The 14728-nt window shown below is 40.2% G+C and overlaps 1 protein-coding gene across 1 annotated transcript in view; it reads left to right on the top strand.

Moving 5' to 3' along the window:
- Positions 1-14728, top strand: part of PIWIL2 (piwi like RNA-mediated gene silencing 2) — a 1312150-nt gene that overhangs the window by 558622 nt on the left and 738800 nt on the right. Inside the window, exon 9 of the mRNA XM_053719412.1 lies at positions 4731-4871. Within this exon, the coding sequence (XP_053575387.1) occupies positions 4731-4871 (141 nt within the window). The remainder of the gene's footprint in view (positions 1-4730; positions 4872-14728) is intronic.

Below are 14728 nucleotides of genomic sequence, written 5' to 3' on the forward strand. Positions count from 1 at the left end.
AAGCGCGGGTTTTTAGATTCTGTGATAGATACTCTGGTTCAGGCCAGAAAACCGGTAACTAGAAAGATTTACCATAAAATATGGAAAAGATATATCTGTTGGTGTGAATCCAAAGGATTCCCATGGAATAAGATAAAAATTCCTAAGATTCTTTCCTTTCTACAAGAAGGTTTGGAGAAAGGATTATCTGCAAGTTCTCTAAAGGGACAGATCTCTGCTTTATCTGTCTTACTACACAAAAGACTGGCAGCTGTGCCAGATGTTCAAGCATTTGTTCAGGCTCTGGTTAGGATCAAGCCTGTTTACAGACCTTTGACTCCTCCCTGGAGTCTAAATCTAGTTCTTTCAGTTCTTCAAGGGGTTCTGTTTGAACCTTTACATTCCATAGATATTAAGTTACTATCTTGGAAAGTTTTGTTTTTGGTTGCTATTTCTTCTGCTAGAAGAGTTTCAGAGTTATCTGCTCTGCAGTGTCCTCCGCCCTATCTGGTGTTCCATGCAGATAAGGTGGTTTTGCGTACTAAGCCTGGTTTTCTTCCAAAGGTTGTTTCTAACAAGAATATTAACCAGGAGATAGTTGTACCTTCTTTATGTCCGAATCCAGTTTCAAAGAAGGAACGTTTGTTACACAATATGGACGTAGTCCGTGCTCTAAAATTCTATTTAGAGGCTACAAAAGATTTCAGACAAACATCTTCTTTGTTTGTTGTCTATTCTGGTAAAAGGAGAGGTCAAAAAGCGACTTCTACCTCTCTTTCCTTTTGGCTTAAAAGCATCATCCGATTGGCTTATGAGACTGCCGGACGGCAGCCTCCTGAAAGAATCACAGCTCACTCCACTAGGGCTGTGGCTTCCACATGGGCCTTCAAGAACGAGGCTTCTGTTGACCAGATATGTAAGGCAGCGACTTGGTCTTCACTGCACACTTTTGCCAAATTTTACAAATTTGATACTTTTGCTTCTTCGGAGGCTATTTTTGGGAGAAAGGTTTTGCAAGCCGTGGTGCCTTCCGTTTAGGTAACCTGATTTGCTCCCTCCCTTCATCCGTGTCCTAAAGCTTTGGTATTGGTTCCCACAAGTAAGGATGACGCCGTGGACCGGACACACCAATGTTGGAGAAAACAGAATTTATGCTTACCTGATAAATTACTTTCTCCAACGGTGTGTCCGGTCCACGGCCCGCCCTGTTTTTTTAATCAGGTTTGATGAATTATTTTCTCTAACTACAGTCACCACGGTACCATATGGTTTCTCCTATATTTTTCCTCCTGTCCGTCGGTCGAATGACTGGGGTGGGCGGAGCCTAGGAGGGACTATATGGCCAGCTTTGCTGGGACTCTTTGCCATTTCCTGTTGGGGAAGAGATATTCCCACAAGTAAGGATGACGCCGTGGACCGGACACACCGTTGGAGAAAGTAATTTATCAGGTAAGCATAAATTCTGTTTTTTCCTCAAGACAAAAAGAACAGACCTAAAGGATGTCAAAGCAATTGTCATTCCTTTCGTAACTTCAAAGGAATGTCTTTTCCTCTTCCAAACAGGAACAGTCCAAGTCTTCTTGGAAACCCACTCAGTCTTGGAACAAGGGGAAGCAATCAAAGAAACCTGCAGCTGAGTCTAAGTCAGCATGAAGAGTTTGCCCCCGATCCGGGATCATATCAAGTGGGGGGCAGACTTTCTCTGTTTTTGGGTTCCACCTCTCAAGATTATCTGACGATAAAAAGAGAGGCATCCTTGAACTGCATTCAGGACCTTTCATCACTGGGAGTGATAGTTCCAGTTCAGGAACAGGGCCTAGGATTCTATTCGAATCTATTTGTGGTTCCCCCAAAAAAGGGAGCTTTTCAACCTATTTTAGACCTAAACTGTCTCAACAAGTTTCTCAGAGTAACGTCTTGCAAAATAGAAACCATTTGTTCCATCTTTCCCTTGGTCCAAGAGGGTCAGTTCATGACGACCATAGACCTGAAGGACGTGTACCTTCATGTTCCCATCCACATGGATCATCACAGTGTCCTGAGATTCGCCTTTCTAGACAAACACTTTCAGTTTGTTGCTCTTTCGTTTGGCATTGTCACAGTTTCCAGAGTTTTCTCAAAGGTTTTGGGGGCTCTCTCTGCAGTGATCAGGTCCCGGGGAATTGCAATAGCACTTTACCTGGACGACATATTGGTTCAGGTGCCATCTTTTCAACAAGCAAACTCTCTTACAGTGATCTTGTTGTTGTCATTTCTATGTTCCCACGGATGGAAAGTGAATCTGGGAAAGAGAATATTTGGGACTATAATAGATTCTCTATCTATGAAAATTTTTCTGATGGAGGTCAGAAAATCCAAAATTATTTCATCTTGCCTCTCTATACAGTCTACTGTTCGGCCATCAGTGGCTCAATGTATGGATGCAATTGGTCTTATGGTCGCTTCCATGGACATCATTCCCTTTTGCTCAATTTCATTTGAGAGCTCAGCAGTTATGCATGCTCAGACAATGGAACAAAGACCATTCGGATTTGTCTCGGAGGATAGATCTAGACCAGTTGACAAGAGACTCTCTTTCGTGGTGACTTTCTCAGGAGCATCTGTCTCAGGGCACATGCTCCCGGAGACTTTCCTGGGTGATTGTGACCACGGACGCCAGCCAGTTAGGCTGGGGAGCAATCTGTGACTCTTTAAAGGCGCAGGGACTATGGACTCAGAAGGAGTCTATTCTCCCCATAAATATCTTGGAGTTGAGAGCGATTTACAATGCTCTGATGGCTTGGCCTCAGTTGTCCTTAGCCCGGTTTATCAGGTTCCTGTCGGACAACATCACTTCAGTGGCTTACATCAACCACTAGGGATTAACTCAGATTTCCTTAGCCATGAAGGAGGTGGCTCGGATTATTAAGTGGGCGAAAGCTCACAATTGTTGTCTATCTGCCATCTACATTCCAGGGTTTTACAACTGGGAAGCTGAGCAGACGGACATTTCATCCCAGGTAGTGGGCTCTCCATCTGTAGGTGTTCTCCAGATTAACCCTCAAATGGGAGTCTCTGGAGCTGGATCTGATGGCGTCTCTGCGGAACGCCAAACTTCCAAGGTACAGTTCAAGTTCAAGAGATCCGCAGGCTGTCCTGATGGACGCTTTGGCGATTCTTTCGGATTTCGGTGTAGCATACCTGTTTCCTCCATTTGCGCTCCTTCCACGAGTCATTGCTCGTATCAACCAGGAGAGCGTGCCGGTAATTCTAAAAGCTCCTGCATGGCCTTGCAAGATCTCGTATGCAGACCTAATGGAGATGTCATCTCTGCCTCCTTGGAGGCTACCTCTGAGGAAGGACCTTCTAATTCAGGGACCATTCCTCCATCCAAATCTCATTTCTCTGGAGCTGACTGCTTTGAGATTGAACGCTTAGTTCTGTCTAAGCATGGATTTTCTGAGTCGGTCATTAAGACCATGATCCAGGCTCGCAAGCCTGTTACTCGTAAGATTTACCATAAGGTATGGCATAAATACTTTTATTGGTGTGAATCTAAAGGCTACTCTTGGAGTAGGGTCAGGATTCTTAGAATTGTGTCTTTTTTCTCCAGGAAGGTCTGGAGAAAGGATTGCCAGTCAGTTCTCTGAAAGAACATATTTATGCATTCAGAATCAGGCTTATATTTAAACCTGTTGCTCCTCCTTTGAGCCTTAACCTTGTTCTTAAAGTTTTGCAGCAGGCTCAGTTTGGGCCAATGCATTCCATAGATATTAAGTTGTTATCTTGGATGTTTTTGTTTCTTGTTGATCGAAAAGTCTCAGAGCTCTTGACTTTGCAGTTTGATTCACCTTACCTTATCTTTCATGTGGATTTCTCCCTAAAGTGGTTTCAAATAGAAATATTATTTAGAAAATTGTTGTTCCGTCTCTATGTCCTAACCCTTCTTCTCATTAGGAATGTTTGTTGCACAACTTTGATGTTGTGCATGTTGTAAAATTCTATTTTCAAGCAACTAAGGATTTTCGCCAGTCCTCTGACCTGTTTGTTTGTTTCTCTGGAAAGTGTAAAGGTCTGAAGGGTACTTCTACTTCTCTTTCCCTCTGGTTCAGAAGTATAACCTGTTTTGCTTATGAGACTGCTTGTCAGCAGCCTCCTGAGACAATTACAGCTCATTCCACGAGAGCTGTCTCCTCTTCTTGAGCTTTCAAACATGAAGCTTTTGTGGTACAGATTTTCAAGGCTCCAACTTGGTCCTATCTGCATACTTTTTCCAGATTTTCCAAAATTTTATACTTTAGCCTCTGTTGAGGCTACTTTTGGGAGAAAGGTTCTTAAAGCTGTTTAGGTTTGCCTGTCTTGTTTTCCCTCCCTAGTCATCTTGAAAGAAAACAAAATGTATGCTTACTTCATAAATGTATTTATTTCCAGATATGGAGAGTCAATGACCCCACCCTTATTTAAGACGTGTTTTTTTTTTTTACTTAACCTCAGGCACCTCTACACCTTTTTGTTATTCCTTTTTTAATTTCCCTTTGGTCGAATGACTGGGGATTGTGGGTAGGGGATTGACACTTAACAGCTTTTCTGTGGTGCTCTTTGCCTCCACCTGCTGGCCAGGAGTGATATTCCCACTAGTAATTGATGACGTTGTGGACTCTCCATATCCGGAAATAAATACATTTATCAGGTAAGCAAACATTTTGGGTTTTTTTGTCTTTGAAAGTTGACTGTCCTAATTTTCATCCTTTTCATTTTCTTTTTTTAATCAGGACATCTCACAGCAAATCCACCTGAGCCCAAAACAGCATCATATTTCTCTTTGCAAAATGCTAAAGAGAATAAAGAGCAATGAGAGAGCCCATAAGGAACTGCAGCAATGGGGACTAGATTTGGAATCTGATGTGTGCATGGTATGATTAATCTTTCCATACATTGCTTTAAATATAATTACACTCACTTATGGTGAAAATGGTTTATAGTAATGCTTTGTTTTTTCATCTTTCAGTGATTAAGATTCTAAAATATTTCAGACAAATTTTATAAAACATTAGTCACACTTGAATCATAATTTGTACTGTAAAAAGCAATTATAGAGTTATTTTTTTTTCCCCACAATTTATTTTTAGCAACGCCTTCATATTTTCATTTGATATGACATGTTGATAGATTTATACATTTTCAAATATTAATTATATACTGTTTTATTCACTGGTGTTTACCATAGGCTCTATAATAGCCTTTTAATTTAATAAGTAGGATAATATCATAAATTATCACACATCTTTACCTTCCATTTCTACGTAATGGAAACATAATCAATAAAGTACAACCGTCAATTTTCATAAAGGACATAGGAGAGTACTGGCTCTGTAATTTAAATCTCCTCTCTGGAGTTGTGGCCACAGGCCACAGACATCGCTGGGACAGTTCCTTAGTCTACCCCTTTTCCTTCTTAATATGAGGAGAGTCCACTGCATCTTTCCTTACTGTTGGGAAATACTGAACCTGGCCACCAGGAGGAGGCAAAGACACCCCAGCAAAAGGCTTAAATACTCCCCCCTACTTCCCTCATATCCCAGTCATTCTTTGCCTTTCGTCACAGGAGGTTGGAAGAGAAGTGTCAGAAGATACGAGGTTGTTCCTTACGGAGGGTATCTACCCTTCAAAATGGGACTGGAGTTTTAAGTAGTCTTGTCAGCCTCTCAGTGAGAGCCTTGACAAATGTTTCTTAGTCTGGAGATGCAGGGAGAGTCTCTCTGTGAGTCCATCCAGACTTGTATTAACAGCTCCTAAGCAATCAGTGTTGACGAGTTTTACTGCCTGCTTCCATCACTCAAGTCCATGTCAGGAGCAATGCTACAAGACTGTCAAACTTGAGAGGCTGTGTTTGTTTCACGGCATAGATTCCGGTAATATTGTTTCATTTTTTTTTTTTTAGTTTTTTTTTCCAAAGCTTTATTTAAATCAAATAAAGTTACACATCATGCAGTGGTTGGACAAAACATCCAACAAGAGGAATACAATATTGTGTTTCATCATAATTAAACAATGTGCTATCTTTTCCAGAATATATATCATATATCATATCCCATAACTTTAGCACTTTAAAATATTCTCTGCACATCAGTGTTTTTCTCATGGGGCCCAAATGTTTGTAATTTCGATCTCTCATGGATTTTTAAATAAAACACTTGCGTATCTAATTGGGCTTATATCAAAATGGTAAATGGAAATTGATAAGGGCAAGGCCCAACTGAGTTATTAGTTAATAAAATGGCTAATGATCAGGTATTCCGGGGCCAATAGAGATGTTAGAAGGCATAGGAAGAGGATAAAAGTATGATATTTTTTTATGTTTCACCTTGGGGCTCTTCTCAATGGTAGCAGCTATAGTATGGCAATCTGCATAATGGATATTAACAGCTGGGGGGTATATGATATTAAAGTGTAGTTGTCTCTGTTGAGACTAAGCAACGATTTGTGTAATTAATCATTATTTCTGATGCGTCAAGGAGTTTCTCTCTCATTAATTCTCTATAACATTGGGGCAAGTAAGATTCTTTTACATGCAATATCTAAAATTTAAAGTTTCTGACCTTCTCTGTGGCCCCAGGCGAAGGCCATGTAAACAGTTATTTAACGTCCTAGAAATAACTTCCCATCAATGTGATAACGTGAGAAAAAACAAGTGATAGAGCAGCAAGAAAAGGTAGAGATAGTGAACTGAGGGTTGAAATCTATCTGGATTAAACTGGTTACTATACCTGATGTCAAGCAATTATTCATCTTTCTAAAGCTATCCTCCGTTCATTGAAGTGGTAAAAGGAAGTAAAGAACCCTAACGAGAGCATCTAAATAGCCCCCCCCCCCCCCAATTAGGTAATGTTATAAACAAATAATGGCAAATACACTATTTCCAGTCCGCTGCCCTTCATAATTAGTCTTTTATGTAAAAAGTGAACTCGGGTCTGTCCTGTTAGAAGGATAGTCAATCTTATATGTGGGCAGTAAAGCAGAGTGATAATTAAGCATTATGCGGCTATCGGATCCATGTGTTATCCTTTGTCTATATAGAGAGCACCTTCGCCATCTCAAGTACTAGATTTAGTCCCTTTTAATATGTCTTGCTGCCTCTTGCTTGAGGGTGGTAGTGGGAGGTGAAGTGGCAGCTCAATGTGGCTCCGTACGGATTCGGTAAACAATAGAAGCTGATTGTAAGTACCTTTCAGAGATGGCTCCTGCTTTCTCCGGTGGTCTCTGAGACACACTCTGGTCTTTAGTACCAGTAGGTATTGGAAGGCAATGGTTTAATAGAGGAGGTTCAAGACAACATATTTCTTTCATGTAATTAGCAAGAGTCCATGAGCTAGTGACGTATGTGATATACATTCCTACCAGGAGGGGCAAAGTTTCCCAAACCTCAAAATGCCTATAAATACACCCCTCACCACACCCACAATTCAGTTTTTACAAACTTTGCCTCCTATGGAGGTGGTGAAGTAAGTTTGTGCTAGATTCTACGTTGATATGCGCTCCGCAGCAAGTTGGAGCCTGGTTTTCCTCTCAGCGTGCAGTGAATGTCAGAGGGATGTGAGGAGAGTATTGCCTATTTGAATGCAGTGATCTCCTTCTACGGGGTCTATTTCATAGGTTCTCTGTTATCGGTCGTAGAGATTCATCTCTTACCTCCCTTTTCAGATCGACGATATACTCTTATTTATATACCATTACCTCTGCTGATTCTCGTTTCAGTACTGGTTTGGTTTTCTACAAACATGTAGATGAGTGTCCTGGGGTAAGTAAATCTTATTTTCTGTGACACTCTAAGCTATGGTTGGGCACTTTGTTTATAAAGTTCTAAATATATGTATTCAAACATTTATTTGCCTTGACTCAGAATGTTCAACATTCCTTATTTTCAGACAGTCAGTTTCATATTTGGGATAATGCATTTGAATTAATCATTTTTTCTTACCTTCAAAAATTTGACTCTTTTTTCCCTGTGGGCTGTTAGGCTCGCGGGGGCTGAAAATGCTTCATTTTATTGCGTCATTCTTGGCGCGGACTTTTTTGGCGCAAAAAATCTTTTCCGTTTCCGGCGTCATACGTGTTGCCGGAAGTTGCGTCATTTTTTGACGTTATTTTGCGCCAAAAATGTTGGCGTTCCGGATGTGGCGTCATTTTTGGCGCCAAAAGCATTTAGGCGCCAAATAATGTGGGCGTCTTATTTGGCGCTAAAAAAATATGGGCGTCGCTTTTGTCTCCACATTATTTAAGTCTCATTTTTCATTGCTTCTGGTTGCTAGAAGCTTGTTCTTTGGCATTTTTTCCCATTCCTGAAACTGTCATTTAAGGAATTTGATCAATTTTGCTTTATATGTTGTTTTTTTCTCTTACATATTGCAAGATGTCTCACGTTGCATCTGAGTCAGAAGATACTTCAGGAAAATCGCTGTCTAGTGCTGGATCTACCAAAGCTAAGTGTATCTGCTGTAAACTTTTGGTAGCTATTCCTCCGGCTGTTGTTTGTATTAATTGTCATGACAAACTTGTTAATGCAGATAATATTTCCTTTAGTAAAGTACCATTGCCTGTTGCAGTTCCTTCAACATCTAAGGTGCAGAATGTTCCTGATAACATAAGAGATTTTGTTTCTGAATCCATCAAGAAGGCTATGTCTGTTATTTCTCCTTCTAGTAAACATAAACAATCTTTTAAAACTTCTCTCCCTACAGATGAATTTTTAAATGAACATCATCATTCTGATTCTGATGACTCTTCTGGTTCAGAGGATTCTGTCTCAGAGATTGATGCTGATAAATCTTCATATTTATTTAAAATGGAATTTATTTGTTCTTTACTTAAAGAAGTACTAATTGCTTTAGAAATAGAGGATTCTGGTCCTCTTGATACTAATTCTAAACGTTTAGATAAGGTATTTAAATCTCCTGTGGTTATTCCAGAAGTTTTTCCTGTTCCTAATGCTATTTCTGAAGTAATTTCCAAAGAATGGGATAAATTGGGTAATTCATTTACTCCTTCTAAACGTTTTAAGCAATTATATCCTGTGCCGTCTGACAGATTAGAATTTTGGGACAAAATCCCTAGAGTTGATGGGGCTATTTCTACCCTTGCTAAACGTACTACTATTCCTACGTCAGATGGTACTTCGTTTAAGGATCCTTTAGATAGGAAAATTGAATCCTTTCTAAGAAAAGCTTATCTGTGTTCAGGTAATCTTCTTAGACCTGCTATATCATTGGCTGATGTTGCTGCAGCTTCAACTTTTTGGTTGGAAACTTTAGCGCAACAAGTAACAGATCATGATTCTCATAATATTATTATTATTCTTCAGCATGCTAATAATTTTATTTGTGATGCCATTTTTGATATTATTAGAGTTGATGTCAGGTTTATGTCTCTAGCTATTTTAGCTAGAAGAGCTTTATGGCTTAAGACTTGGAATGCTGATATGGCTTCTAAATCAACTCTACTTTCCATTTCTTTCCAGGGTAACAAATTATTTGGTTCTCAGTTGGATTCTATTATCTCAACTGTTACTGGTGGGAAAGGAACTTTTTTACCACAGGATAAAAAATCTAAGGGTAAAAACAGGGCTAATAATCGTTTTCGTTCCTTTCGTTTCAACAAAGAACAAAAGCCTGATCCTTCATCCTCAGGAGCAGTTTCAGTTTGGAAACCATCTCCAGTCTGGAATAAATCCAAGCCTGCTAGAAAGGCAAAGCCTGCTTCTAAGTCCACATGAAGGTGCGGCCCTCATTCCAGCTCAGCTGGTAGGGGGCAGGTTACGTTTTTTCAAAGAAATTTGGATCACTTCTGTTCACAATCTTTGGATTCAGAACATTGTTTCAGAAGGGTACAGAATTGGTTTCAAGATGAGACCTCCTGCAAAGAGATTTTTTTCTTTCCCGTGTCCCAGTAAATCCAGTGAAAGCTCAAGCATTTCTGAATTGTGTTTCAGATCTAGAGTTGGCTGGAGTAATTATGCCAGCTCCAGTTCCGGAACAGGGGATGGGGTTTTATTCAAATCTCTTCATTGTACCAAAGAAGGAGAATTCCTTCAGACCAGTTCTGGATCTAAAAATATTGAATCGTTATGTAAGAATACCAACGTTCAAAATGGTAACTGTAAGGACTATCTTGCCTTTTGTTCAGCAAGGGCATTATATGTCCACAATAGATTTACAGGATGCATATCTGCATATTCCGATTCATCCAGATCATTATCAGTTCCTGAGATTCTCTTTTCTGGACAAGCATTACCAGTTTGTGGCTCTACCGTTTGGCCTAGCTACAGCTCCAATAATTTTTACAAAGGTTCTCGGTGCCCTTCTGTCTGTAATCAGAGAACAGGGTATTGTGGTATTTCCTTATTTGGACGATATCTTGGTACTTGCTCAGTCTTTACATTTAGCAGAATCTCATACGAATCGACTTGTGTTGTTTCTTCAAGATCATGGTTGGAGGATCAATTTACCAAAAAGTTCATTGATTCCTCAGACAAGGGTGACCTTTCTGGGTTTCCAGATAGATTCAGTGTCCATGACTCTGTCTTTAACAGACAAGAGACGTCTAAAATTGATTTCAGCTTGTCGAAACCTTCAGTCACAATCATTCCCTTCGGTAGCCTTATGCATGGAAATTCTAGGTCTTATGACTGCTGCATCGGACGCGATCCCCTTTGCTCGTTTTCACATGCGACCTCTTCAGCTCTGTATGCTGAATCAATGGTGCAAGGATTACACAAAGATATCTCAATTAATATCTTTAAAACCGATTGTACGACACTCTCTAACGTGGTGGACAGATCACCATCGTTTAATTCAGGGGGCTTCTTTTGTGCTTCCGACCTGGACTGTAATTTCAACAGATCCATGTCTCACGGGTTGGGGAGCTGTGTGGGGATCTCTGACGGCACAAGGAGTTTGGGAATCTCAGGAGTTGAGATTACCGATCAATATTTTGGAACTCCGTGCAATTTTCAGAGCTCTTCAGTTTTGGCCTCTTCTGAAGAGAGAATCGTTCATTTGTTTTCAGACAGACAATGTCACAACTGTGGCATACATCAATCATCAAGGAGGGACTCACAGTCCTCTGGCTATGAAAGAAGTATCTCGAATTTTGGTTTGGGCGGAATCCAGCTCCTGTCTAATCTCTGCGGTTTATATCCCAGGTATAGATAATTGGGAAGCGGATTATCTCAGTCGCCAAACGTTGCATCCGGGCGAATGGTCTCTTCACCCAGAGGTATTTCTTCAGATTGTTCATATGTGGGAACTTCCAGAAATAGATCTGATGGCATCTCATCTAAACAAGAAACTTCCCAGGTATCTGTCCAGATCCCGGGATCCTGAGGCGGAGGCAGTGGATGCATTATCACTTCCTTGGAAGTATCATCCTGCCTATATCTTTCCGCCTCTAGTTCTTCTTCCAAGAGTAATCTCCAAGATTCTGAAGGAATGCTCGTTTGTTCTGCTGGTAGCTCCGGCATGGCCTCACAGGTTTTGGTATGCGGATCTGGTCCGGATGGCCTCTTGCCAACCGTGGACTCTTCCGTTAAGACCAGACCTTCTGTCGCAAGTCCTTTTTTCCATCAGGATCTGAAATCCTTAAATTTAAAGGTATGGAGAGTGAACGCTTGATTCTTGGTCAAAGAGGTTTCTCTGACTCTGTGATTAATACTATGTTACAGGCGCGTAAATCTGTATCTAGAGAGATATATTATAGAGTCTGGAAGACTTATATTTCTTGGTGTCTTTCTCATCATTTTTCTTGGCATTCTTTTAGAATACCGAGAATTTTACAGTTTCTTCAGGATGGTTTAGATAAGGGTTTGTCCGCAAGTTCCTTGAAAGGTCAAATCTCTGTTCTTTCTGTTCTTTTTCACAGAAAGATTGCTATTCTTCCTGATATTCATTGTTTTGTACAAGCTTTGGTTCGTATAAAACCTGTCATTAAGTCAATTTCTCCTCCTTGGAGTTTGAATTTGGTTCTGGGGGCTCTTCAAGCTCCTCCGTTTGAACCTATGCATTCATTGGACATTAAATTACTTTCTTGGAAAGTTTTGTTCCTTTTGGCAATCTCTTCTGCCAGAAGAGTTTCTGAATTATCTGCTCTTTCTTGTGAGTCTCCTTTTCTGATTTTTCATCAGGATAAGGCGGTGTTGCGAACTTCTTTTGAGTTTTTACCTAAAGTTGTGAATTCCAACAACATTAGTAGAGAAATTGTGGTTCCTTCATTATGTCCTAATCCTAAGAATTCTAAGGAGAAATCGTTGCATTCTTTGGATGTTGTTAGAGCTTTGAAATATTATGTTGAAGCTACGAAGTCTTTCCGAAAGACTTCTAGTCTATTTGTTATCTTTTCCGGTTCTAGAAAAGGCCAGAAAGCTTCTGCCATTTCTTTGGCATCTTGGTTGAAATCTTTAATTCATCTTGCCTATGTTGAGTCGGGTAAAACTCCGCCTCAGAGGATTACAGCTCATTCTACTAGGTCAGTTTCTACTTCCTGGGCGTTTTGGAATGAAGCTTCGATTGATCAGATTTGCAAAGCAGCAACTTGGTCCTCTTTGCATACTTTTACTAAATTCTACCATTTTGATGTATTTTCTTCTTCTGAAGCAGTTTTTGGTAGAAAAGTACTTCAGGCAGCGGTTTCAGTTTGAATCTTCTGCTTATGTTTTTCATTAAACTTTATTTTGGGTGTGGATTATTTTCAGCAGGAATTGGCTGTCTTTATTTTATCCCTCTCTCTCTAGTGACTCTTGTGTGGAAAGATCCACATCTTGGGTAATCATTATCCCATACGTCACTAGCTTATGGACTCTTGCTAATTACATGAAAGAAAACATAATTTATGTAAGAACTTACCTGATAAATTCATTTCTTTCATATTAGCAAGAGTCCATGAGGCCCGCCCTTTTTTTGTGGTGGTTATGATTTTTGTATAAAGCACAATTATTCCAATTCCTTATTTTATATGCTTTCACACTTTTTTATCACCCCACTTCTTGGCTATTCGTTAAACTGAATTGTGGGTGTGGTGAGGGGTGTATTTATAGGCATTTTGAGGTTTGGGAAACTTTGCCCCTCCTGGTAGGAATGTATATCCCATACGTCACTAGCTCATGGACTCTTGCTAATATGAAAGAAATTAATTTATCAGGTAAGTTCTTACATAAATTATGTTTTTTTGTGCTTCCTGTTCCACTCGGTGCTTAAAGTTGTTTTTCTGTTGCTTCACTAGAGCAGAGTATGCTTTTAGTAGGGGTTTAGTAGCATGCGTGTTGTGGATTACTGTAGAGATCTTTTGCGGTTGTAAGAGCGTGTGTTGCTTTTCAGGTTGTGGGGGGTCCAACGGGAGTTCTGTGCCATCAGATTATCTCGTGATTGTAGGTTCCTTTGGTATTGTAGCATAAATCTCCCTATTATGTAGGATATGCATTAAACGGTCATATGGAGCTGCTTCCATCATCCAGTGAAACAGCTTCTCGATTCGCTCCCATTTCACATTAAGTGGCTGTGAGAAGGCCTCTCCCGCCATGTGCGCCATTGCAGTTATCTCCAGATGAAGTGGTATATAGTAGAATTGTCTTTAGTCTTGTTGTCTCAGACCCGGTACCCCTTCTCATCATACTAGAAAGTTTTTAATCCCCATTTGAGGGCAAATACCTCGGATTTACCGAGGGGGAAGCACCGCCTGTAATGAGCCGCTGCTCCAGGCCCTTAAAGGGAACCACAACACCTGCTGGAAATGGTTTAAACTAACTTTTACTGATTATCCAAAATAAACTGACTGTAATGCTGTATGCAGTCTTTATCTTACTGCATTCTATTATAGATAAAAGCTTTACAATTTAAACGTTGATCTGCAGCATTGTATGTGCTATGCAAGCTGCCATCTTGTAACGTGCGTTCCACAACACTGTGTCACGTGATGCACACGGCACCAGCTATAACTAAATCATAGCGATCCCTGCAGTGTCTGACAAGAACGGCTTCAGGCACTGTTATGCTTATAAATAGCACGAGCAGGGAAGGTAGTCTGAGGGGGCAAGAGAGGTGGAGAGAGGGAGGCACAGGGGGAAGAAAGAAAGCAAACTCACGCTGCATAAAAAAATGTAAGAAGAGACATTCATCTACCTTACATATGATCTCCGGAGGCTTTCAAACTTCCTTCCCTGCTTATTCTATTTATAAATATAACAGTGCCTGAAGCCGTTCTTGTCAGACACTGCAGGGCTCACTATGATTTAGTAATAGCTGGTGCTGTGTGCATCACATGACACAGTGTTGCGAAACGTACTTTAACAAATGGCAGCTTGCATAGCACATCCAATGCTGCAGATCAATGTTTAAATTATAAAGCTTTTATCAAAAACAGAATGCAGTAAGATGAAAAGACTGTATACAGCATTGTTAGTTTATTTTGCACATTTAGAAAAAGTTAGTTTAGAATATGTCAATCAGGTGTTGTGGTTCCCTTTAATGTCCAATCCAGAGGTCTGATGTCAAAATTACAGTGCCAAAAATGGTGATAAGCTCACTAAGGAGCTAATAAATATTATAACAATATTTCCATATTTTGGCTGTTTGATGTTGCCTACATTCGTCGGAATCTAAGCTACTCAATCAGAGCTCCTGGAGAGTGTGACCGGTTAAGATCGCTGTTAAGACACGCCCCCTATTGCTTCATTTTTTTTATACACATATGATAATGCAAGAAGACAGGGTCACAGTGTGGCTCC

This window comes from Bombina bombina, chromosome 6 (genome assembly GCF_027579735.1).
Source record: "Bombina bombina isolate aBomBom1 chromosome 6, aBomBom1.pri, whole genome shotgun sequence".
NCBI lineage: Eukaryota > Metazoa > Chordata > Amphibia > Anura > Bombinatoridae > Bombina > Bombina bombina.